The following is a 27973-nucleotide window of genomic DNA, read 5'->3' as shown; positions in this document are numbered from 1 at the left end:
TATCCGATCCAGTAATTTAGGTCAGTATCGGACCGATACCTAATATCAGATCGGTCCATCCCTAGTGGAGACTGCACTGTACTTTGAGAAACTGTTTAAAATGGTTAACCTTTTTAAAACAAATTTTAAACATTTGGATTATTACCTTTTACAATGGTAATAAAGTTACCAAGAATCTTTGTGAAGAACCATCTGCAATTACTATGTCTAAAACACCAGCACATCAAGTGATGTTGAACTTGTTTCAGCTTAATGGTGTAATGTCACACTGTATACACTGAGTGGATGTAAGTTTTTAAAGTACCTTAGCAAATCATTCATAACTATTCATATTCTGTAATTATTCTTACAGCAGTAACCTTTAGGAAATGAGGGTTAGAAATACCCTAAGTTCAAAGAACAGAACACTTCTGAAAAGATTAACAAATAATGCTGCCCCCTGGTGGTGATAGTTTGAGTTCGCAGTTTAGAATTTTAAAACATACCTTTCCATGCTTTGCTGGTGGTCCAACAAGCATAATTTACGAAAGAAAATGTCCTACAATAAAGAGTCATTTGTTCAAACATCACTGGGTTTTGTAGTAAGAATTAAAAGGCAGAAAGGCATTGAATTCAACATTTTTATTTTGCAAATCTTCTCCTTTTCCCCCCTTTTACACCAATGAACCTCAAAATGAGACTTCTCCACAATCAAAAATCCAAGGCATATTTTAAAACGTGAACTGATGAGTCATGATCACATTTTAGTCTCCGCTACAATGAAAACAATGAACGGTGAGAATACACAAGAGGCTGTAGTCACTGTGACCTTTGTAATCCTGAGTGGTCACTTTGATATTGTGAATATTTATTTTTCTGCAATTCACTCACTCTAAACAAATTCCCTGATTCCTTCTTATTGTTTTTGGCAAAATACCTATTGCCATGTTCTAACAAAACATGACAAATCAGCAAATGCACAAAAAGAAATGTGTATGGACACCGAAGATGAAGTACAAAAAACAAGGAACAGTTATTTACAAATGTAACAAGTTAACTGAGTACATAAAGTGTAAAACTGCAAAGCCTTCATATTTATACCCTTACATTTCAACTATATTTGTTTGATGCAAAAAAACGTTCATAAAACCAGTCTTATGAGCTTTTGAAAAACTGTTATTGCTCCATTTCAAAAGTGCACAGCTTCAGTTTTGAAAATAAAATACAGACTTTTTTGTTCAGGTACAGTTAATATTTTGCTGAAATGTTAGCTTTAACAGAAATTTTTCATGATGACCAAGAGCAAGTCAGTTAGAGAGGTAATTTAACTGCAAGTGCCAAAAAGGAAAAAGTTATGCAAATAGTAATAACAACAACAACAACGCCACAATAAATAGCAGTAATACTTGGAAAATCAAAGTGGTAGAAAACTACTATGAACTAAAGACACCAACTAGTGTAGAAAGAGTGCTACCACAATATCAACGAAAATATAAACTTCTGTTTTTCCACCTTTTTAAGAAGTTATTCCTGAGATGTGTTCAAAAAAAATAAAAATAAAAATATAGATTCTGTATAATATCACATTTTCAATCGAACATGCTACACAATTTATATGACAAAGAGCACCCTTTTCAGTAAAAAAACAAAAAACAATACAACATATGGAAATACAATGGGCACAGACCTAAACTGTGGAAGATGAATGGCAGTTTTGACTGGCAGTCAGCTTTAGGTTGAGCGCCACTCCAGGTCCGGGAGTCATGATCTGACTCCACATGTAATTTAAAGAAGGAAATAGGAACTGTGTATTTGCTACTTTGACTGGTCACAAGGTCAGAGGTCAAAGATACTCACAGTGGTCAGCATTTTGTAAACATATTCACATCACCACAGAGCCCTTATCAGAACGCACAAAGAACAGGAAACCTCTCCCCTTCCAAAACAAGGTGTCACACACAGCGTAACACACAGTTTATTCTTTCCAATGATGCTTCCAAAAGTATCAATAAGTGTCATACACATTGCAACACAGTTTTGCTTGGGGCATGTTGTTGCTTGTCTGCACACTCAAATGACCCATTCACTCCAAGCACCAATAAGTATAGACTCTGTTATACTGAGTGCAGAGGGATGACGAATTTGCATCCAAAAGGTGAGTGGTAGTTGATTCCAACTTCTTGGTAAACCATCTTAGGGAGGCCAATATCACAGAGGTAGACTCTGCTGTCTTTGTCTGCTAAAGGCAGTGGAAGTCCTAAAGAGAGGGTCCACTTTGCGTCCACACTCTGAGGCTGCTCACTGACTGGGGGATCAATACTTAGGACTGGAGCACGGTTCTTGTTGGCCCAGTCAGCAACAGATTGGTACCAGGACTGCTCTTTCAGCAGTGGATTCTCATGGCAGTCCAAGCAGTTGATGACGAGATCGACTGGGCTCATGGGCAAGTCTGGGACACAGCCAAAGAGGGAGAATGTTTTTTAGTTGTATTGCAAAATCATAACACAGAAAAAAAAAATATTAGTGCATGTGATCCCATTACAAACAGTACATTGAGACACTACAGGAATTGAAAGTGCCAACACATGTGGCACTTTCAATTCCTGTAGCAAGGAGTGAAATTATCACCCCTTTCAAAAAGATGTTGGTGCATCTCACCATTTAGCTTTTAATCCAGAGGGGTATACTACAGAGCTCAACCTATATATTAAGTATTCATTGATGTATTATGTTGGTACTTATAAACACCCGATAAAAGAAAATGTAAAAAGTTAAGAGACAGGAGACACACCCTTTTACCACATTATGAGTCAAATAGTTCATCCACCAGAGGACATTCTGCAGCTTGCCTGTTGGCAACATGTTTGGATTGCTATAAACACAACAACCAGCTGATCCGAGCAGAGTTGGGCAGAGCATAAATGAGTAATCCACGATTTGTTATGACAACAAAACAAGAATATTTTTAAACTGCAGTGTCACATTATCTTAGTAAGGACTCATAAATAACCTATACATAACAACTGTTAAGGAAATGTGTTTATGCTTTATGTGTGTGGAAGAAAAAACAAAAAGACAAAACACACACACAAAAAAGGGGGGTGGGGATAAAAAGTCTCTCCCTCCCTCCCTGCAAGACTTCCAGCTGTCTTCAAGATAACACTTATCAAAATAACAGTAAATAATTATAAACCAAGAGTGGATTATCTTGTATTAATTTAGACTAACTAAAACTTTGCAGAGATAAAACCAGTGTTTTGATTTATAAGTTTCCGTCCAAGATATCAGTATGAGCTCCAAGCACAAGAGTCAGGAGTGTCTTAAATGGTGCACCTCCACTAGAGGGCAACATTTGCCTATGATAGTCAGTTACAACTGGGCAAGGTTAACACACAGTGCCCCACTTTTCTAGCAACATTGTTGAGACCTGTGTAGGCTACAGTGTGAATACAAAATACTTTAATACTAATACTGGTGGAGTTTTACCTTTGACGCTGGAGACCTGCTTTCCGCTTGTCTTGCTGAAGAGGTTGACCTCACTGGTGACCGACTCTTGCATCTTGACAAAATTAGGCAGGAACAAGATCACCTCCACTTCATGGTTGGCTAAGTGCCTACCACAGCTGATGCCTTGGGCTCCCTGAACATGGGGACCACACAGAAGGACTACGGTGGGTCTCTGGTGGACATTTTTTGGTGTGAGCCTATGAATATTTGAAAAAAGAAAGATTTCTCCATAAAAATCACAGGCAATGACAAGCCCATGAATTACTTTGCGATCAAACTGGCAATGCAAGTCTAAACCCCATCTCAAGGATTTTGTGGGAAGTCAAACACTCATTAAATTTCTGTAGAAAAGAAAAACTGAACCCCACCAAAGGTTTGTTAATTTTGATTATGGGAATTATGACAATGGTACTTGACTAAAGCATGTGAGCTATACTAAGTATTTTATTTATAATTACATTTTTAAAATATCCCAACCTTGATAAATCTTAAATAAAGTCTTCTATATTTACAAGGTTTAATATTAAACTGAACAGAAGAATTGAGTGCCTGCTGGTTCTCACTGAAATAGTTGTGATTTTGCACTACAACACAAAATTAAACCTGATCTGAGTGCACTGTACTTCCAATTTAAATCTGACTCATGCAAGTATTGCAGTGCAAAGTAGATGAAAGGACTGAGGCAATAAACCAGTTTTGTTATGAGCTACTGTGTTGTGTTTCTTTGATGTTAAATAAGCCTCTGCCACACTTAAAAGCAGAGGTGTGGACTCGAGTCACATGACTTGGACTCGAGTCAGACTCGAGTCATTAATTTTATGACTTTAGACTTGACTTGAAAAAATGTTCTAAGACTTGTGACTTGACTTGGACTTTTACACCAATGACCTGGGACTTGAATTGGACTTGAACCGGTTTACTTGAAAAGACTTGATATTTTACCCCAAATATAAAATTTAACATGCATATTATATAGAGATTGAAAATGTGACGTCATTCACGGGTAGAACCGCAAAGGATTCTGGGAACTCGTGGCAAGCGGTACTAGCGCACGCAGGCTTTCAATTAAAATCAGTCACACAGCGATAAAAAGAAACACAAAAATGTCAAGAAGCTGTTGTATTATTAACTGCAATAGCCGGTCGCATGACAGCCACGGGAAGCCGACGGGTAAAGAGATCGGTTGTTATCGGATTACGTCGTTGAAGAGAAATTGTTCGAGCCATGTTTCCGAAGTAACAAAGACGCGACGGATGGCCTGGATTGCAGCCATTCAAAGATCAAATATAACATCCCAGAACACTCCAGCTCACAGGTTAGTCTGCTCCAAGCATTTACACGAAGGTCAGTGTTTTTTAGTAGTTAATACGTCATTTTCATAACATAATTGGTGATATAGGTTACAAGCAAGTCTGGCGCTGAACAGAAATTGTCGCGCTATGCTCCTTTATTTATTGTGCATAAATAGTGAATTGTCCTGACACAATATTGCGTTTCGCTTCTGTTATTATGGTACATTGACAAAAACATATACTTTTATTCACAGGATAAAACAGGTTTTTTGTATCACTAATTGCCCAGTACGATTACAGCATACAATATTGTTGTCACTGCTACATTTCTGTGATGGGTACCAGAAATTATTTCCACTACTAATTAATTACCGTTGAGCTCAAAGGTCCTATTAATAAACGGTTAAGGAATGTGTATTTATGATGACGATTTGTGAGACTGGTAAACTTATGATACGTACGATGGTCTTTCGTTCTACACGGTGCATTTCAAGGTCCTGTACCCATCCGTCGGTAAACTGTACCTGGGCTTGTTGCAGTGACCTGAAGTTACTAAACTTCATGAGTGTATGCACTCACTCCAAGAACCGTATGATTATAAATATGCATATAAATATGCTACAATGAGATAGCTGACTTCATCTAACTAGCAAATGTTGTCCAGGCTACGTTGGTGATACAGTTTTTTTTAATGTGTATGATATTTTTGTCATGCGATTTTAAAGCTGGTCCTACAACCGCATCCAAGAATAACATGCAGCTTATCTCAGAACTGTCGGTGAAAATTATTCTTGGAGCTAGGTTTAATTGAGCTGCATTTTATAGAGGTGCAATTTCACAATTTGTGTATATTTTCTAAGTTCACTATTTTGTCATGTGTTGAGAAAAACACAGATTTAAAAATTACATGGTCTAATATTTACATTTAGCATATAACTGCAACATTATTTTTTCGTTGTTTTTTTTTTTTTTTTAAAGACTCGAAAGGACTTGAAATTCAAAGTTTCAGACTTGTGACTTGACTCGGACTTTTACACCAGTGACTTGAGACTCGACTCTGACTTGCCTGACATTACTTGAGACTTGACTTGAGACTTGAGGATAAAGACTTGAGACTTGCAAAACAATGACTTGGTCCCACCTCTGCTTAAAAGTACATGTAAATAATACCGAACAGGGTTTGCTTTGGTCTTTTAGGATGTTATTTAATCTTAATGTAGAATGTAGTGTCTTCCTAAAACAATAAGCCTTGTTTTTCAGACAAGGATGTTTAACACACTGTTGTACATTCTTTTTCTTATAATACAAACCACTAACAGTAGCTAGCCATGAGACTGGGAAGTCTAAGGTGCTACTGAAGCTAGGACTGGTACTCCTTACCTGTTCGGTCCACCTAACAATGTGAGAGCCATCTGACTGGAACAAACACCGACTGCTTCTAGCCTGCGCTCAAGAGAAAGACCCCAGCGCTCTGCAGCTGCTAGGAGTTGTTTATGAAGCTCATAGGGCACGGTGGGAACCACCAGACCTGTGTCTGCAAAAAGAAAACATGTGAGATAGAGACTGTGTTAATGTGTTTTCATTTCAGCACCAGTTTTAGTTACATTCTAGAAGCAAAACATTTAATAAAACTGAAGCCATTTAGCCATTAATCTCCATCAAAATGGCTTTAGAAACAAAAGTAGAAGCAAAGTCAAATCTAATAATAGGACTTTGGTGATAAGGACATATTAGTCTACAGTAGGGTTGCCAACTCCCTGAAAAATAAATAAGGGACACCTCGTGGCCAGGGCCGGGCGACCCAGTTGTCTTCACCCTTCCCAGTGTGGTGAATTTTCTAGCTCTTTTTTTGTGTGTGAAATTATTTTTTTAACCATTTGACTTTAATTTGATTTAAGTAGATGTGTATTCTTTGTGATATGAACACATGTGAAACAAATGATCATTTAGCCATTTATTTTTAGCTCAAAATGACAACATTAACACATAAAACAGGTCTCCTTCTTAAACAGAAGCCTGTCATGCTTAACTTTTGAGAATATAAGTAAATCTTTCTTTAAAAGAACTCTGTCCTGCTTAACTTAAAATAATAGAAAACAATAGAAAGAAAAATATTCTTGTAACAGTGCACATTTAGTGCATTTAGTACAATTGGCTTCAGTTGAAATATTATTTCAGCTTTTCTAATGCTAATCAGCTGCTCCTGTTTGTAAACCCGCTTGTTCCCATGATTACGCATCTTAACTCATCATCATTATTCATCTATGTATTACTTTTATGTATTAGTCATCTATTTGTTGTAATCATCTATCCTTGCAGTCGTTTATTACACAAAATAAATTATATTATCACACTTCTGGCCACATAGCGCTGATATTCACTGCACATGCCCATATTAACTTTTTCCAGCCAGGTGTTTTCCTTTTCCCATTCTTCCCTTTCTCTGAGGGGAACAAACATTGCTGCTCTAATGCTGGGCTTACACTGTGCGGTTTTAGGCCCATTTTGAGCCGATTTTTGAGTGATCGGACCAATTTTGGCCTTCATCGTGCGTCGTGTAGTATACGTGGGGTAACGAGAAGTGATTAACACCTCACGACCAACTCCCGATCATCAATCGCTTGTGAGGGTGTCACCACAGCCGCTCACACTGCTCGCGCGCAAACACGTAAACGTTGGTGTAAAAGACGGAGCAGCACGGCTGTGCAGCGTGTGATCTGGACACAAGCGATGGAGGCACAACTTGTAGAACTTTGGAAAGCTCATCCGAGCCTTTTCGATGTGGCATCACAAAATTATCACGACCACAACAACCGTGAAAATAGTTGGATTTACTCTGCTGCTCAATCACAGCTGCCTGATGAGTGTTTTTCATTAGCAATTTAGCAAAGTTGATGGTGGTGTGTGTGTCTGTGTGAGTGTAAGACGGAGAGAGAGAGAGCGCGACAGATTTTCTGTTATAACCTTCATGTTATGGAGGCACAGTGTGAGCACTCAGGTCGCATCAGAGCATCGGGCGGTATAGTGTGAGACCTGCATCGTGACCTACCAACTTCTAACCCCTGCGAGTCAATCGTGCAGTTTGAGCAGGAGCTGAATAACGTGACTGAAAAAAAATCGCACAGTGTCTGCCCAGCTTTAGGTGTACTGTCGTCCGAGACTTGCACCGCAGTGTCGGCGTTTGTTCCCCTGTTGGCCATGCTTCTTGTTGTGGTCATCTGTTGTCTTCCGGTATTTTCTCCGTAAGCGACCTTTCCTCGACCAATGAGATGAGCGGTAATCTGAATTGTCATACTCGAATTGTCATAAGTGTGCTGTCAGCTCATTGGTCACAAAGCAGGAGAGGGGCTGGGAATTATGTTTTCAAACAAAGCGTTAATTCCATTAAAAGTTATAGACTACTTTTGATTCTCACTGGATTACGGGACAAAGTGCGTCCCTTATTAGCTCAATACGGGACGTGTACTTTTGTTTCTAAATACGGGACGATTCCGTATTTTAAGGGACGGTTGGCAACCCTAGTCTACAGATAAACACATTCCCAGGTTTTCCGGCGGACAGTAGTCGGGTTGCATTGAATCAGAAAGTAATTCAAATAACTGGATCGCAAAAAAAAAAAGAAGAAAAAAATAAATAACAGTAGGGCTGTTTGATATAACGATATATATCTGATGACGATATAAAGAAATCTATCGTTTCATTTTACGCTATCGTTTGTTTCGTGGTGTCGCAAAATAAACTGTTTACGGCAATATTTTTTCATCGTTTTGATGGTCACTGTAGTGGCTATATTCATTTCTTAAAGTTCTCTCTTTCTCTTATATTTAATATAACCACACTATGGACGGACAAGCGCCTGTTGTTATGCGTTGTCCTTAGCAACAACGACGGTAAAACCATCGCGTGTCCGCTTGTTTATTTTCCACATAAACCTTTCACAATAAAGCTCAAGATCCTGTTGAGCCTTTTCAAAATAAACTGAATCACGTGAAAGAGTATGCAGAGTATTTACGGATGAGAAGCCAAAAAGAGCCGCCAGGTGCTAAAAAATAAGCCTTCGACTCAAACGTTAGAACAGGCTTTTCCCCGCAGCACCCTGTGTAATAAATACTCACAAAGAAAACGGCGGCCGTTACAACTTATGTCTAAAAATGTATAATTTCGTATATCATTAAAACACTCGACTCCAGGTACACGACGCCCAGCTGGAAACACGTCACGCAAGTCGAGCTGCCCGAGATTCACAGAATTTACAGAAAATGTTACATTTTTGTGATTTATATCGTTATCGGGACGATACATGTCTTATATCGGGGATATGAGCTTTTGGTCATATCGCACAGCCCTAAATAACAGTAATAATAATTTTTGCTTGACATCATGCAAACTCAAGCATTTCATGAACATTTGCGACAACAAATAAACCTGCAATAGAAACGTATCTGGGAGCATGTGTGCGAATAAAAAGTGCGGCAATATGAAGCTCATGCAGCCCTCAGCTTCTAAACAAAAAGACTGATAGCACAACAGCAGCAGTGAAGATGATGCTGCCATAGTTTAATGTGGAGTCAGTCCACACACACAGACACAGAGAAGAGCATTGGGGGAACTTAGGTGGAAACTAGGGATGGACCGATCTGATATTACGTATCGGTCCGATACTGACCTAAATTACTGGATCGGATATCTGAGAGAAATAAAAAAAATGTAATCCGATCCATTAAATATCAAAAAAGCACCTCACAAAACTTGCAACATGGCATAACTCCGCTCATAAACGAAGCACGTCGGAGCAGTATGCGTCATGTGATAGAGCGGCTGTGGCGTGTGAGACTTCTCTGCGGTCTGGTAAAGCATTTGGAGCCTTGCTACAAAACCGGCATTTCATTTCATTTCAAAGTTATCCCAGAGAGAAGTAAAGCAAGCAAGTGTGTAAGTTCATCTCTGAATGTTAGTAAAGCATTCCCACGTTAAGCTTAACAACCGATATATGGAGCTTAATAGTTCTACTAAGTACTCTTTAAAATACCAGAATAGGGAGGATGGAGGATTTATTAGATTGATCAGTATTGCTGAACTATGAAATATTTTGGGTGCAGTGTATTTTTTGCATGAAGGTATAACAGAATAGCTTTAGTGTTTTTTTGTTGGTTTTTTTTTGTTTTTTTAAACTTGAGTATGAACTTATACAAAATGCAGCAAGATATTAAAAAAAAATGTTTTATTGATTTAAAAAAATACACTATATCGGATTCATCAGAGTCAGTATCGGCAGATATTCAAATTTATGATATCGTATCGGACATAAAAAAAAGTGGTATCGTGCCATCTCTAGTGGAAACAAATCATTTTTCTAGCATGTTTTGTTTCCACTTGTTACTGTAATCACCAATAAAAATTTTACTAGGAAAAAGTGTGGTTCATCAAATGACGTGCTTAACAAGCTCTGACATGATCAAAAGTGAACTTGTAGCTGCTTCTGTCCACGGTCGTTTGCTTTACACAGCAAAAGCTGCAGACGTTAAAATATGACAATGAACTGTTATGAACTTCGTCTGACACCATGTTTAAAATAGGCAGATTGCTGAAGGCTGATGATAGCCATCCCACGTTCTATCGTTGTGATACCTGCAACAAGGAGAGGTGAGTCTAAAGGCGAGCATGGGGTATAGTAAAACATGTTTATTTTGAAGGTTTAGGTAAAATCATTTTTCAGATTTAGTCAATTTTAAAAATAATATATAAATAAAACTGTATTATACATTTAAAAATATACACAAGGAAGCTTTCTTGCAGGGCAGCACAAGAAAGACATACATGCTTTTAACTGACATTACTTTACGTGAGATTTTTTTTATTTTTGGATTTCATTTTAATATGCCATGCATTTTTGAGAAATCTATGCAGTTAAACTATTAAAACATGAATTTTTAAAATAGAAATTAATGAGACTTTTATTTTGAAAGTCCTGTGTTTTTTGTTTTTAATATTTATTATTGCTCATTAGTAAGACTCTTAATTAATAAGAGACTAATGACTCTTCTTGTCATTGTTTGTTCTAGTATAAAGTGATCACAGTTTTTTGTCCTTGTCACATGATCTGTAAATAGTATCTCTATGTTTTTACTAGCTTGTGTTTAACACCAACCTGCCAGAGGGTCTGGAGATGGAAATTAGCCCAAGGCTATAATCTGGCATATTTACATTTGTTAAACTGTTCATTAATATGTATTGCCCCTCTTTCTAAATAAAATAAATAAATACATAAAGACAAAAGAATGTCTTACCTAATTGCTTGATTAATCGGTTGAATAATCAATAACATACTGGATTAGGGCTAGGGCTGCAGCTAACTGTGAGTAAACTATTGGGGAAAAGTTGTTCTTCCTCTATCTGACCTGATCTTGCTCCCATCACAAGATTCTCCATTTCCCTTCTTGTTTGTCACTGCTGTCTGAGCAAACAAAGGAAAGATTGGCAGCCTTTAGAAAAGATGGCAAACATGAGGCAGTCAGAGTGATAACGCCTATTCCCCACAGGCCCTGAACTCACACGCACCATCACATGGTTTCTGACCAATTCCCAGCTCTTAGCTGCGGGACAGGACTGCACTGCACTGGACCCCCCACACTGGCTGCTTCTCAGTCAAAACATGCAGCGGGTTCGCGTGACAAAAAAGGGGGGCAAACATCACACAAATATGAACACCTGCACCTGTATCCCAACATCTTGTGGTGAGAAACTGGGGAGGGCTAAAGTAAGATGGATGATGGTGGTGATTGGGCCAAAAAGTGAGTCCATTCATCTTCTTAAAAACACACCGTTACCCATGACCAGATGAACCATCAGACAAAGTATTTAACCCAAAAACATTATGCATGCACTATACACTTTTAGGTAAGATTTGCCACCTTTTGACTTCAGGAACCTTTAAGAACTGTGTGAAGCACTCTCCAAATCGTTTTGGAGGCTTCAGCTACTGGACTGTTCTGTCTAACCTAATGACTCTTACTTTGGACTTCTTAAAAAATTCTGTTTTTAATTAGCTAACTATAGGAGCCAAAAACAATCATTTTAAGAGCACCGTTAAGAAAAAAGTAAATCATTGTTACAAACTCTTAATACACATTTAATTAATTACTACAAAAGTAGCTTTTGGTTCACAAGTCAACTTTTCATAAGAAGTCCTATTTCAAGAAAAATTCTTAAATTCCTTTGTTTTTTTTAAATTGCATCCTTCATACTATGTAACCAAACACAATTGTTCTTGTGTATTTCCTTGAATTACTGTAATGTATATCTGCAGTTTGTTTTTCTTTTTTTAAAAATCACTGTACAAACTAAATTGTGTGGAAAGCTTCATAGAGGGTGTGCTAATCCCTAGCTATCCATTGCCTGTGGCACATTATAAGGGTAATAAGAGTCAAGCTGGGGGAACTGTGCGGCTCAGGGTCCCTTTGATAAATAAAGCTACTGGGAGGCAGTTAAGTCCTTAATGGCCTCTTACACATCTCCAGCCTGGCAGCTGAGAAGTTGGTGGCCTCACTGGTGTGCACAGAACTTACACTGACACAAAGAGATGCAAGCACGTGCACACACACACACAAACACAGACCCCACATCACACTCATATACACCCACGACTTTGCACCCAGACATGCAACACTCAATGACACACACATTCCACACACACACACACACACACACACACCCTCATACACAAGATAATTGCATATAAACACAGAGTCTCATGCCGTGCCTGACCGAAATTCTTGCTTATCTTTAGGTCGGCCCTGTTCCCCTCCCACTATTCTTTATTGATACCACACAAAGACTGCTAATATGTTTCAGTGGGCAACAAAAATCTAGAGCATGCCAATCCTCCTGTGAGCGATAAGCACAGGAAAGTCAACTGGTTCTTGTCATGCAAGCGCTGCCTTAAGTGCCAAGCTCAGAGGAAGTGGGTGTTGCATTAGTATGCACTAATTGCTTTTAAACCAACCCATCAGGTGCGCTTCGTAACTCTGCTGCTTAAGTTTCTGCAACCAAAACGCCCCACCTTTCTCTCGCTTTCACATATGCATACAATTCACACACACTCTCAGTGCAGTATTAAAAACAGACTAGCTAAACTGGGTAGCTGTGAGTATACAGCAGCGCTAAAATAAACTGAGCTGGAAGTTATCCTTCAAGCGTGACAAGGAAACTGGCAAGACTGAAAGCAATACGCGCTGGTTGGATACGAGCCATGTGTGACTAAGGCTTGCACTGGGGTAGGGAGGGAAAGCAGCCCATTTCATTCACTTCTGTTCCACTTTAAGAGTTGCAGAGGTAGCAAGAAGAAAATAAAACTAACATTAAAATTTGAAATATTACCTTTTAGTAATTTAGTGGTTCAAACAGCTTAATATTGGAGCGCCACAGAGGTTTTTGAGTCTCAGTCTTCCTTATTGTTTTTACCTTTTCTAGGCACTATTAGTGCACATAATAACAAGGTTAATATATGTGCAAGTAACTCCTATGAGCTCAAGCTCATGCTATACATTGCTCTAAACAACCAGGTCAGAGTTGTTAAAAATGGGTTGTAACGATTCAAAATATGCTTCCATCTATGCCAACAAAGTGATGCAGCACGAATAGTTAAAGTAAAAGAAGCTCATATTTAAATCATTGCAAAATGTTTTCTAATTTGGCTTGCCTGACCTGAAGTTTCACTACAGTAGGGAAGAGAACAGCACAACTACAGAGGCTGCAACCTTCACAACAATGACTTATAGAAACAGAATCTTAAATCCCCATGTCTGCTTGTTATGTCAACCTAACCAACAGCTGGGCACTTTGTTTTACTTTCTGTGTTCTTGCACTGTGGTTTTATCTGTTTACTGGCAAAGTTTCCAGGTCAAGAGCACTGCGGTTTTTTCCTGCTTCAGAGGTGCTGTTTATGTAAGGCTGTACGGCGGCATACTAATTACAGTGTGCAGAGGACGGGGATTATGATGACAGCCCTGGGAAGCAAATCTGTCTGCACGGTAAGAAAGGAGGCTCTGCTTGGAAGCTATCTGCAGAATGGTTGGCAGCTGCTTATACTGAGCTCTCCTGAGTCACCACATAAAACTGTCGATCTGGGATAAAAACACCAATGTCACACACACCCGTCACCCTTGTACTAATATCTAGTCTTGCTCATCTTCAGAAATTTACATAGAACCATGCATCCTGAGGAAACAATTTAAATTTGAATCATTTGGTGTCAACATTATGTGACAATGCAGGGTTCAACACCTGACATTATCCAACGGTCAGCAAAATATGCAAATTACATTTGACCACAGAGACAACTAAGAAGCATACTTTGACCAAGAAAAATGTTTTAAAAAAAGCACCTCATTTTAGGGTCTGCCTGTGGCAGGACTAATTTATTCTACAGTTAATTCCGTATCAGACCACATCAGTAAAGTTTAAAAACAGGCCACTCTTTGTGCTACAGCCATTACTGCTCACCTGACAACAATCACATCTTTGACTTCAGGGCCTGTTAGCCATTACCTATCTTGTGTCTGTGTTAACCAATTACATAATATTCCTAGATTGAGCCAGTTTGAGAAAGGAGAGGGCCATCATTTCTATAGGCTTATGCCACAAGAGGTTGCAGAAGTTGCATCAAATGGCAAACAGTTTTTAAAAAAAAAAAAAAAAAAAAAAAAGGGGGAAATGGCCTGTATCTGTGTTGAATAAAAGAGACACTATTAAAAGCTCATTTAATATCAATTGTAATAGAGACTATGTCACCATTTGACAAAAGCCATAACCCTTTCGCCAACTGTGCTTGTCAAAACAGTGCTATTATATAACCAGAGTGTACACCTAGCCAAGGTTGAAACAGTGGGAGAAAAAACTACTCTGTCCAAAACAAACGAAACTAAAGACACACTTAAAAATGTCCTGTATATTTAATGTTCACCATCTTACATAAACTTAAATAAGAATACTTCCCACGATGCACAAAGTATTAATGAAGGTGAGTCAAACTGTGTGGTAGCAAGATTAATTTTGTTCTTTTATCAAATATAGAAAACCAGTCAGAAAAGGCCTTGCATTTACATACTTCATTCTTATCCACTATTTATTTCTGTGAGGTGTGATCACAGAAAGAGATAAAATAAACAATAAAACAATAAAATTTGCCTGTTACTCATTCAACATGACATCCGAGTGAAGCTGATATTTTTCAGATGTTACCTCAAAGTCCTTTTATGACCAATTAGAGAACAAAATCACAACTCTTTAAAAGTGACCTGAATTTTGCGTGGAATATTGCTAGTTATTATAGCTGGGTATCCAGCTAAAAAGAAACAGATTTCTACAGTTTTCAGGTGTAGTCCACAGTTACATAATTGTGTAAAGAAAGGATCTTTTTTGTTTTTTTCTTTTTTAAATATTCACAGCGTAGTCTAGCATGGATCACTCAGAGTTTGACTACTGTTTGAATGTCCTGAAGGGTCTGGCCAAATGATCTGAACTATGATGTCTTGCAGGGCAGAGTACAACTGACTCACCGTTGGCTCCACTTGCAGCTTTGGCTTCTCTGCAACTTTGTCTACTTTTAATTAAAATGAAGTTAAATATTTTGAAACACTGGACCACAAATGGTCATACACAAATGTGTCCTTGCCACAAAAAATTTGTGTGTGCATCTTCTTCTTACCCGTACAGTATTCCTTGCCCCCATGCTGGGGCACAGTTATCTGTCTGTATGTGACCGGTTTCACCTCCAGAATATTCTCATCATGGCGATAGGACTGGGTCTTCTGCTCAGCCTGTGTATTGTGATGTTGTAACTTGTTGCTGTTGCTACTGGCCCCATCAATCTGGGAAAAAACAGCAGCCTTGTCGAACAGAGCCAGGTTTCCCTCAAAATCAAAGTCAGTGTCCAGATTCTCATCAGTCCCATCACCAAAGCATTCATCATTCTTTGATCTCTGCCCTCCAGCCCCTCCATTCCTCACATTGCTTCTCCTGGGTGTGGACTGTGTCGTCCCTCTGCTGTTTGATGAACCTGGAGACAATGGAAAACACAAACTGAGGATTGCTCACATAAAACAGGATTTGGTGTTGGACAATGCTGGCAAAGATTTAATCAGAACATTATCAGGGGTAGGTGCACAAATGGGACCTCATGATCCCTGAGGAAAAGAGTATATGTGCCATTGCAAACGATTCAAAACTTGTTATGGATTTAAATACCCAAGCATGCAAACATTTGAAAAAAAGAAAGATTACACTCAATCATCAGAGGTGGTCTGTATGAAGTTAATAGTATATCATGTTAGCATTTTGAGCAGATCCTTTACTCTTACTCAAGGAGGAAAAACAATAGAGTTACGCCACTACATTTAAATAAATTAAATAAAGTAGCAATGCTTGTCTTTTTCCATACATTTATATACTAGCCATTAAGATGTTCATAGTTTGCTGATGCTAGGCCTGCTGGCATAGTAATATTCCACTACAGCCACACGCCCTCATTACTCTGTTCATAGCTGAATAATGGTTAAGGCGAAAACAGGAGGATCAGATGATACAAAGCAAAGTGTGCCGACTGCTTACGTTCTGTCTTATTGTAAAGAGCCAAAAAATATAATACAGTCTGTTACCGAGTTTGTAAAAAGAAAACTTATTCTAGACTTTTAGTTGGAGTAGAGCAGGGGTTCACATTGATGTGAACCTGGGGCACTTGCAAAGTGCTCTGAGATTACTTATGTTTTCAACTGGTAACAATAAAAAACTGAACTGAAATGAAAATGTTGACCGTCTCTACTATATTTGGCAGTAATGTGGTCCTGGCATGTGTCACATGTTAGATCCAGTTGTGAATTTTCAAGACAAGCTGACAAAAGGAGTGTGTTCATTTAGGTTCATTTTTGTAAGCTAAGCCTGAGCATGTGTCAAATGATGCCAGTCTTTTACACACACAAAATGACACAGCAATGTGTTTTGTTTTGGTTTTTTATTAAAAAAAAAAAAAAAAAAAAAAGAAGAAAAAAAAAAGTTGGTCACCATTTCTTAGCTTTGTTGAAACCCCCCCCCCCCCCCCACCAAAAAAACCCCAAATAGATATATGCATAAAAATAGATTTAAAAGTATTCTTAATTTATTTAAAAAAAAAAAAAAAAAAAAACACCTAGTGTACCTCAAATTGAACAAAATATTACAATAAAAATCTGGGAATTATAGTGTAATTAATCTCTACTATGGTGTCATTTAGAATCTAAAGAACAAATTAATCATATAGAACTTCCCGTCTGAATCCCCAGGATTAAACCCCATCAGCTGCAGGTTCGGAGCGGGGAGCCAAAGGCTCTGCTCTAAACTGGCACACGCCTTTTTTTCCTTGAAATACAGATTATTTTAAATATATATATTTAATCTGTCAGACCCCACTTATATCCTAATCATCTCTAAATGAAGCTAGGAGCTGTCATACTATATTGAAAGCCATTGTGTTATAAACCGTGTAATCCATACACAAGTTCCTGCACTCAGCAGTTTCAAATTCGGACTGGGAGGTTGCAGCCCTTTTATCTTGGATAGCTGTTACTGCAGACTCTTATCGTCTCACGGATAGTTACGATAGCTCAATGAGAACAAAACACTGCTAACACTTAAAAGGTCCAATGGCTGAATGAGCGGTGCTTGATAAAGTTTATGTACATGTAAGCACCAAAAAAGAAAAAAAAAAAGAAAACAAAACAAAACAAAATGAACCAAGGGGGAAAAAAAAAAAAAAAAAAAAAAAAAAGCAAACTGGAAAAACCTGGCCTTCAACCCCAACTATCTAGAGCTCTCTCACGCTAACAAGGAGACACACTCACACGCTACTGTCAGTGTGACAGCTAAGGTACTCTGGCTTCTCTCACGCTATATGCTGGAAAGCATATTGTCATCGTACACTTTGCTTGACACAAATTTGCCAGCAAAACTAATTTGACACCGCTGTAACTCTATTCAGCAGTGAATTGGTGCCCAAACATGCAATTACTTTTTACATCACAATTTTTTTTTTTTTTTTTTTACAGAAACTCATATATATATATATATATAAATAAAAGCTAGCGTCTTATTAGAGCAAGCCAACAATGTCATTATTTACAAGGAAGTGTTTTGTCATGCTATGAATCAAAAATCTGAATGAACTTGGCAAAGCTCCAAGTTAAACAGGCTAATGAATAACAAGTAGACAGACAGTGAACCTTACTGATTTGAGTTTAGACAAACTTCCCACAACAGATACAACTACAGAGGCCTGGAATGTTCTTAACTGAAATGTGAGTTTAGGTAAGAACACAGTGTTCAAACTGTGAAAGCGTTTCATAAAACAATACATTTTATTATTTTTAGAGATCTTTGTGGTTTTCATTAAATTGGTCCTTGCACTACTCAATATCTGGTTTCATCAGTTATCATCAGTGATTAGAAGAAAAACAAACAAAAAAAACCCCAAACAATCCCTACGACGTAAATGTGACTAAAATAAATAAATAAAAAAAATAAAAAACAAAACAACCACATTAAACAGACACCAGTAAATACATTTGAAAATGCAAAGCTTAGAAGTGCCATGAAAACTTGTTGGTGAGGAGCAAAATCAAAATCAATCAAAAATGGAAGAGCTGCTGATGATTGTGGTGAAGCACATGCACACTGATAATCAAAAGGCAAAGTCAAATAAAATGACCTACTTACATACTTAAAATAGACTCTCGAAGTCTATTATAACGGCAGCATTTTCCGATTAAAGGAAGTGTGTGAGGTTACTTAAAGAACAAGGATGTTCGTGATGGCATGGAAAACACAATAGGAAGGCAACAATGGTGGTACGCAGGGCAGTACAAGTGTTTGATTAGATTTGCAACTAAAAATAAATGGTTGCAGATTTTAATATGCATTAAGGAGCACGTAGGCATTTGAGTCTCACACAGTGGGCAGCAAAGAGGCAGTAAAAACATTTCGTATTTGGCTTTTGGATTTATTTATTTATTATTTATTTTTTAACTATGATTTCACTCCATATAAGCAGCTCCTCCAAAAGACAAGTTGAATGAGATCTGTTTGGGGTTAATGAAATCAACTGTTCTTCTATACCCCTATGTATCCTCCTCTATATTCCCTTTGTGCTCTCCAAGAGAGATCATTAACAGATATTAAAAATAAAAAAAAATTCCTAGAATCTGTGATCTTATGTGTGCAACAGCCCACCCTGCCTTCCCGTCTTTGTGACTGGGGGCTTTTTGGGAGCATGGCATTGCGTGTGAAAGGACCAGCCCAGCCCAAGCCACTCAGCACGTTGGCCCTGTGCAATTTGGGCATTAGCTCCCTGGCCTCCAGCCTGAAAGCAAGAGATTAAAATAAAAACTCAAAGGTAAACATTGCTTCCACAATTGATATCGCTTTGGCTTTCCAAGCACACTGGGACAACATGGCTTCCTGTCGGGGAGGGGGTGTCGGTTTCCTGTGCTGGCCAGAAGCAAGTCAGGGAAATGAGATTGGGGGGGGAGAAAGAGTGAGAGAGAGAGCAGGGCACTAAGCACAAAAGCCTGGCTTTGCATAACCTTCTCTTTAGGAGCAGACACCAAGAGGGAGGGGTAATGTTTATTGATTTTAGTCACACACGTATTGTAAAGAGGAACTTTGGTACAAGTGTTTAGCACGCTATGGGAATCATAGTGGGGAGTTTTAGCGAGGCACTGTTTGGTCCCAGGCTCAGGTTTCTGAAGAGAAGGCAGCAACACGCACACAGGAACTGACAATGGATTAGCAATTTATGACTTATGACTTGAATCTATGACTTATTCATTTAATGAAACATGGAAAAGACCAGTTTTCTATTGTTCACGTTTCTATTTCGATGTTCAGGACGTAGTGTTTAATCACACTGGAGAACACTGGCAATTTTTTTTGACCCCTGACTCTTCCATTGTTTGGTGATCCTGAGTGTAAAACTGAACAGACTTTAAATGACTCCAGCAGAGGCCACAGAGCTGTCCAAGCAGATTTCCTCCTTATTTGCTGCTGACTAGAGGAAATACTGTTTTAACTTTTATCTAATCAGGAAGGTTGAGTAACACATTCTGATTTTTACAGCAATGTGCACAACTTGGGACAGGAAAATCTAAATATGTGCTTCAGTGTCAACATGCATCAGAGTTTGCATGTAAAAAAAGGTTACGACTGACAATAATAATACCCCAAGATCTTGGTTTTATATTTAAAATGTCGATATGAGTTTAAAAACAAAAAACAAACAAAAAAAAAAAAAACCTCTAAAATACAAAACAGAACTTTATCATTAAAGTTACAATAACAGCAACAAATTAATCAGTTAGTTCTGAAAATAACATCTGCGAAAGAGATGCATTGATCACAAACTGACCATCATACCAAATGAGATACCTGTATATTCCTCTATAGCAAAATCTACTGTGCAAGATAAACAAACAATTTAACAATATGCAACATAAAGATGGTAGAATCCATCTTTAATAGGGTTAGTCTACTAGGGTTAGTCTACTTTATCACCAGCTTCTTTTGACAAGAGATGCCCTTGGTAGCCTGAAATCATAATAAAACCTTATTTAATCCTGTCAAGGACAAGGCTAGTGCATTCACTATTCTGATAGTGGGGATCTCATTGGAGCGTCACTTACCGTATTTTTCGGACCATAGGGCGCACTGGATTATAAGGCGCATTAAGCGAAACAAAACAGTCAGATAAGTCAAACTAGAGATGGCACGATACGACTTTTTTTATGTCCGATAACGATATCTTAAATTTGGATATTGGCTGATACCGATATGAATCCGATATAGTGTGTTTTTTAATCAATAAAACTGTTTTTTTAATATCTTGCTGCATTTTGTATAAGTTCATACTCAAGTTTAAAAAACAACAACAAAAAAACAAACAAACACTAAAGCTATTCTGTTATACCTGTATGCAAAACATACACTGCACCCAAAATATTTCATAGTTCAGCAATACTGATCAATCTAACAAACTTAAACCCACTCCATCCTCCCTATTCTGGTATTTTAAGCAACCACCTCATGCTCGTGATGCTTAATCGACATTTTACATCAGATTAAAACTTTGGGTGTAAAATTCAGATAATTATTTATTAAAAGCTAGACATTTTAAATGAGAATAAGAAAGAAAAGTATGTCTTTGTGCCCCCTTTTTCTGTTAATGCCCTATCGCCCCCCTGGCTAAACTTTGCTAGATCCGCCCCTGCACAGTTACCACCTGTCAGCTAAGTAGAAAAAGATCCTGGTGTAGAAAGTAATATTAAATAAATTCTAACAACAGATTATCAAGCTTAAACGTGCTGCTGTTGTTCAGCCGCTGGTTTCCTCTTTCTGGCGCAAAGTGGGCGATAAACAAGAGAGACGGACTCGCGACAGAAAAGCTGATCAGCTGATTATTGATCAGTTTCATATTGAAGTAGCAGCAGGAGAGGGAGGGTGAGAGAAGAGGCAGTCGCTCCATATATCGGTTGTTAAGGTAAACGCAGGGATGCTTTACTAACATTCAGAGATGAACTTACACACTTGCTTTACTTCTCTCTGGGATAACTTTCTCGGAGATGAAATGCCGGTTTGGTAGCGAGGCTACAAATACTCAACCAGACCACTGACAGGGCTTGCACGCCACAGCCGCTCTATCACCTGATGCATACTGCTCCGACGTGCTACGGTTATGAGCAAGTTACGCCATGTCTCAAGTTTTGTGAGGTGCTTTTTTGATATTTAATGGATCGGATTACATTTTTTTATTTCTCTCCGATATCCGATCCATTAATTTAGGTCAGTATCAGACCGATACGTAATATCGGGAACCCTCATGTTAACTTTTATCGAGTGGAAAAAAGTTAGCGTTCATCCTCCAGCTTCACTGTTTATGTTATGCTTACATAGCTGTGTCGCTAGCGATCACGTAGCACATCATTATATACCAGCTGGTCCAACTTCAGTCACCATACAAAAGGTAACTGCTGTTTAGTTTTCTGTCTTCGTTTATGTTGGAAGTGATAGCAGAGCTGCACATTTTAATTTTTTCAGCAATCTTTCAGTCAGAACATGTTATATCATGTTTAGGTAGAAACTAGCAAAGCTAACTTCCTTTTAACTTCTAACTGTTAAATTTAACAAATTCTGTTTTAATGGATGCCGTGAGGTATAGGGACTTGTAAGATGTTGCTTTAGTTATGGTGACTGAAATGATAGTATTTTATTAGTTTGTTACTTAAGACTAATAAGCAGGTATCAGCATCTGTATATTGCACCTGTAGAGTTGATAGGGCTTGCCAGTGTTAGCTGGAAACTAATATGGTTCCTTCTTGCTCAAAAACAAAAAATATCAAGAATAGCCATTAAATTAAGTGGATGGGTGAGTAATATCACAGTGGTTATGTTAATCTTTTGCATGCAGTCTAAGGGCACATATCAACCCACAGCATAGGGCTGGGCGATATAACGAGTTTTTTAAAAATATCGATATATTTTTATACGAGATATAAGATGTGACAATATCCTTTATATCGATATATACGTTATAATTATAGTTGTGGAGCCACAAGTTTGCCTCTCTTTCGTCCACTTTTGTCTCTACGCAACGTTACTCCGCCTCGCCTTCACTGAACACAACTCCCCCTCCTCCCCCATAGCTTCACCTGCAGGCAGCGACAAGATGAACACGGCAAATCTCCGTTAACGAGTTACTGCGCATCGCTCCGTGCGTGGGGCTGGACGGCGTCAACGTGCTAACGAGCTAACCACGCTAACGCCATGCAGCCCACAGGGGCTGCACAGCCTAAAATCCTTTCATTTTCTCAAAAGTTGACAGCGCGCCTTATGTATGAATTCTGGTTGTGCTTGATGACCGCGAACCGATTTTATTTGGAACACAGCGCTCAGCAATCTGTCAAAAAATGTTTTAGTACAACTTTGGTAAGCTACGGAGCAGCACCGCTTGATGGATTGTCGGAGCATTACGGCTACCGAGGAGCCTCGCGGATTGAGACGCACTGTGGTTCAACGCATTGTGTGTGTATAAGGACCATAAATGGCACCTGAAGCGAATTTCAAACTCCAGGCTGTCGGTCACGCAGTAGAAGTTGGGAACAGAGCAGCTGTGAAATCTTTGTTATTATGCTCAGCGTCTGTTAGTTTACATTTTGACTGCACAATTGTGAGCTTTTTGTTATGGACAAAAACAACAGTTTTCTTTTATTTATGGAGCATTATTATTTAATAAGTGCTCATAATTTATTTTTGAGTAGTTTTTTTCATGTACATCTGTGCTGTATGTTAATAAAAGTGCCTGTGTGACATCTGGGACACAGCTTTGACTAAGAACTCTCTTTTTGTTCTTACTTTATGGTTTTAAAAAAATATCGAGATATATATCTTATATCGCCATCCAGCTAAAAAATATCGAGATATATCAGCACAACAGTCACTCCCTACCTGTCCAACTCTCGAGCTTACCCGAAACAAAGCTCAAGTTCACGCATCACCATTTTGACAATGTGAAATCCAGGAGATTGTCTTTGATGTGTATAGAGTGTGCATTCCAAGCGTGACAGTTTGGCTGGGAGTGGTGTAACGCTGCACTACTTCAAACAAACCAACTAATTTCAAGTCTTTTTTCAAATCAGTCAAGGCACCTTGCAATTGCATCTCATAATAGCTGTATGCTTTTTAAAAAAATTCAATTATCATCCATTCACTTCCACTTATCCTTTTACAGGGTCGCGATCCCAGCTGTCTTAGGGTGAGAGGTCACCAGTCTGTCGCAGAACTAACATATAGACACAGACAACCATTCGCACTCACATTCACATCTATTTGCAATTTTAGAGTATCCAATTAACCTATCCCCACCAACTGCATGTCTTTGGACTGTGGGAGGAAGCTGGAGTATCCAGAGAGAACCTACGCAAACACCGGGAGAACATGCAAATTCCACACAGAAAGACCCCAGCCTGATGGTGGAATTGAACTCAGGACCTTCAACAGTGCTAATCACCATGCTGACATTCACTTCCACTTATCCTTATATTACTCAGTTCAAAATACTGACGCGTCCTCCTTTACATTGAGCTGATCATACACTGGGTGATTTTTTTTCAGTCGCGTTTGAGCTCCTACTCAAACTGTACGACTGAATTGCAGGGGTTAGAAGTTCGTAGCTCACGATATATGTTCTCACACTATATGGCCCGATCCGAGGGGCGACCAGGATTTCAAACAGGTTTGATTTTCTTGTGACCACACGATTGCTGACTGGGAGCTGGCTGTGAGGTGCTAATTGCTTCTTGTTATCTCTTGTATGCTAAGGCGAAAATCGGGCCGATCCCCAAAAGGGTCGCACGAGTGAAAAATCGTCTTAAAATGTGCGCAAAAATAGATAAATAAATAAAAAAATACAAATTTAAAAAAAAAAAAAAAAAATCGCACAGTGTATGCCCAGCTTTACATTACATCCAGCAATTTTATGCTAGTTTCTTGTTTCTATCAGATAAACATTTCCAAATCACTGGAAATCTGTGATTGATTGTTTGGTGAAAGCAAAGTGTGTATATCAAACTAGTGTTAGGTCAGGGTGGCATACAAAACTAGTCGTGATAACCAAAATCTTTGAGCTCCCTTCCAGTATCAAAGACAAATTGATACTGGAATACTTTTTAGTTTCAAAAATTGATTTTTTGAAACTAAAAAGATGAATAAATAAAAGAGATAAATAGCAGTACAAGTAAAAACACAATACAAGTTAAAAACAGTAAGAATTTAAAAACTAAAAGCCATTGTATCAGGCTATTAATCATTTTATAGTTTAGATTTTATGTAACCAAAAATGATTTGCACTTCCTTTTTGTTATTTGGTGAAGAACATTTCGATTGTACAAACACAAACTCTGATGTTGAGTGACACTGCACTTTTGCCCATCTTCAGTGAGGCAACTTTCAGGCAATTAAAAGTGTGATTGGGAAATATGTGAAATTGCTGATTGTCAACAATTTCACATATTGCCCAATCCTATATTGTCAGTGAACAATATCAATTTCATTTTCTACTTAACAGAAGAGAACTCTATGGCCATTGCTGTGGTAAATTCCTGTTACGTATTTCATCACTCTCAACATTATTGCTGCACTCTGCAACAATAGCCCTCTGTGATTTGACAACTAGGAAACAAAGCTTCACAGTAAGCAATAAGCTGAAGTCTTAAAAACACAGGGATTTCCCCATTTTATAAAGATGTCAAACTGTCTCATTGTTCTGGAACAACTGTAAAATAATATGCCACCATTCTCGTATGATAATGCCTAACCACATGCTTTCCAAGCTGTGTTCAGTTGCTGTAGTTTGATTAGCACATCCTTTGTTGAGTCTAAAGGTCACTCGGTTATCTGTCATATCAGTGGTCAAGATGTTATATGAACGGATGCTTACAAGTACAGCATTTGTCTCATGTCATAGCAAAAAGGTTTCTGACATGTTTAAAAACATAAATTTGGCCTTTTCATTGGTACAAAACAGATTTTTTTCTTCCCTACAAGTCCAAAAAAAACAATACTTAAAAATGAAAAAAATGAATTTAGTAATTTTCACCATACATTTGAATTTTGTTATTACTTTCCAAACATTAGACTTTGCATCAAATAATAGGAATATAATTAGATAAGTAGAACATAGAACAAATTATTAAAGTGCTGCATTTTTGCCAAAGTCTAAGTTTGTGTGCACCTGCTTGAGTCTTACCCAAGAAGGGTATGGAAGGAAAAACAAAACAAAACACTAGCTTATTTTTGTTAACATGAACAGAGGTGAATTACACAAGTGACTATAAGGTACTGACCTTTAGTGTTAAAGTGCTTTATTCCTATATTAACTACCGATTAAATAAACAGCTAGATGATGAAATGTCAATTCTTTCAGGTCATGACCTACCTTTACGGGGGTTGCTGCTCAAACCAGAGCTGTTGCTTATTGCAAGAGAGTGATTTGTTTTGTTAGTCTGGCCATGGCGTCCTGTTGATATGTAGCTGGGTTCTGTTGCAGTGTCTTTCCCAGCGCTGGTCTTGTTGACTTTGTTCTGGATATCCAGAAACTTCAAGTCCTTGATATCCATAGCACTAAAAGGGACAAAAAAACAAAAACAAAAACAAAACTAACATTACTTGGAATCCAAATGGTACTACGTTAATAATGAAATATCCATTCGTTACATTGCTGGGAAATAATTTTCAATCCAAAACCAGAAAAAGTGATATTAACGGAGTTCTTGACTGGTTCTAAAATTTTAAATTAATATATTTTGCCTAATTTTAAAGCTATTCATTCAACAAGCACTTACAGTCAATTCGTTTGTCATTCATAGAAAAATATGGAGTTTGGGATGACTATGTTTAAAATTTTCAATGAATACATGGTGATGCCAAACTTAATAAAAACTAAGTAATACTGGTACAGTTATGGAAAAAAATAAGTATATACCATTATTGACGTCATGACATTTGGATAAACAAAGACTTGATTTTCTCTCATACTGGGCCTATTATTACATCTTTTTGACTTTAGAAGCCACTATAAAACTCATTATCACAATACTGCTTGTTGAAACTGATGCTGTCAAACAATTTATGTCCACTGTTACGGTGGAAAAAAAGAACGCATTTCTGATTCGTCTAACCAGAAGTCAAAACAGGCCTTCACCTCTGGGTTTACTGGCAAGCAGTAGCTTGTGCTGATGTTTTCTGTGGTGAGCATGGATTCCTTGAATTTGAAAAATTTTCAGTCAACTCAAACTTCAGTTCACTGCAAAGAGTTCAATAATCATTCTTTACTTTTAATTGCTAAAACATGATCAAAGTTCAACATAACATGGGGATCTGTTGAATTATTAAGCAAGGTAGTACACTTGTTTAGTTTTGTATTAATTTCCAGATGCTTTTTATTTCAGCAAAATAAAAATGTGACATGTCAGTAGCACGCACTGAGGATTTTATACAAACACACACTTTTTTCAAAGTTGTACTCATGCACTAAAGGGGAAGCTGAAGGGTCTTTAAAAACACACACACACACACACACACACACACACACACACACACACCAAGGAGAATTACAAAACCTGGTCAAAGTTCTGAGCTCCCTGGTGTATTCTATGCATTACCTGAATGTGACCTCAGGAACAGGACACTTGACTCCATTGTGATAAGGATGTTTCAGGGAGATTGTTTGGCTGACTCGATCAACAGATGAAACCTCACCCTGATAAACTCCCAACGTTGCTCCACAGTCTATGGACACAACACTACCCACCCAGTCTGTGGCCATTCTCTTTACAATGATCCTGTTTTAAAAACAACAACGGAAAAAGGGCTTTAGTGAGATAAGTGTTAGATAAATGTTTAACAGGCTAATTCAGTGTAACGAGTACATACGGTTTGCAGACTAATTTATTAAAACTTGGCTAACTTGGGCCATTGTAGGCGTGACCAGCAATTAGCCATCTGGCGTACAACTTGTTTTTTTGACCAGAGACCTTATAAGAAAAAGACTTTACACTAAGAGTCCTGAACGCTGAGTATAAACTTTGCGTTAGTAAAAGCGGCCGTGGAAGCTAAAAATCACAAGATAAAACTAGATTTTAATTAGCTTAACTAACCAGCACCTGTGTGGTTGTGGTGGGCGTATTACAAATCAGACGTTTCACAAGTAGGTGTAAATATTAGCAACCTACCGTTTTAGCAGGAAAGCCTTCATTTGTCATGTTGTAATACTTAGTTATTTATTTAAAAATGACCAAAGCTGTTGCTGACATTCTTGTGAGGACAATATTTAAACAAAATTACGCAAATCTCAACATTTCGCCGTATACCAAGGAAGCTATGATAGCTAGCTCGGTAGCTAACATTAGCTTGTCTTCTGTCCCCTCTTTTTTCTTTCTTTGTTTTAATAAAAGCAGATTGCAGCAATTTTGAATTTGGTTTCTGTCGCCCTTGAGCTAAGAGCCTAAATCTACTGAATCTACAGTGGGTAGATTTACCTTAGCGAAAAGCTGTGGTGAAATGTCAAAGCAAGACAGAGCCCAGGCTGTTGTTTTTTTTTTTGTGAGCGCTGTGTTCCGGGA

At 38.1% G+C, this 27973-nt stretch overlaps 1 protein-coding gene across 2 annotated transcripts; it reads right to left on the bottom strand.

Moving 5' to 3' along the window:
• Positions 1-606: 606 nt before the first annotated feature.
• On the bottom strand, positions 607-27973 carry LOC146718283 (enhancer of mRNA-decapping protein 3-like). 2 transcript variants are annotated; one of them, XM_085444123.1, is made up of 8 exons: positions 27890-27973; positions 27014-27193; positions 25789-25973; positions 15785-15834; positions 15484-15646; positions 6159-6312; positions 3466-3683; positions 607-2428 (listed from the first exon to the last, which is right to left on the bottom strand). In XM_085444123.1, the coding sequence occupies exons 2-8, from the start codon at positions 27175-27177 to the stop codon at positions 2094-2096; spliced, it is 1269 nt and encodes a 422-aa protein (XP_085300249.1). In that variant the 5' UTR covers positions 27178-27193; positions 27890-27973; the 3' UTR covers positions 607-2093. The 2 variants fall into 2 exon arrangements, with proteins under 2 accessions (XP_085300249.1, XP_085300331.1); XM_085444205.1 differs by having other exon boundaries at positions 15484-15834; positions 27890-27965.

This window comes from Copadichromis virginalis, linkage group LG1, assembly GCF_057382275.1.
Source record: "Copadichromis virginalis isolate Kocher_CV1m ecotype Utaka linkage group LG1, C_Virginalis_male_GT1.1, whole genome shotgun sequence".
Taxonomy (NCBI): Eukaryota; Metazoa; Chordata; class Actinopteri; order Cichliformes; family Cichlidae; genus Copadichromis; species Copadichromis virginalis.
Note: the sequence above shows the minus strand (reverse complement) of the source record. Positions and strands in the feature narration are given on the sequence as shown.

Coding starts and splice junctions, on each gene's coding strand:
- LOC146718283 (XM_085444205.1), bottom strand. CDS start 27,177: ATGGCCACAGACTGGGTGGGTAGTGTTGTGTCCATAGACTGTGGAGCA. Junction 15,835..25,788: donor GAGCAGCAACCCCCGTAAAG/GTAGGTCATGAC, acceptor CATTGTCTCCAG/GTTCATCAAACAGCAGAGGG. Junction 2,429..3,465: donor GCAGGTCTCCAGCGTCAAAG/GTAAAACTCCAC, acceptor GCTGTGTCCCAG/ACTTGCCCATGAGCCCAGTC.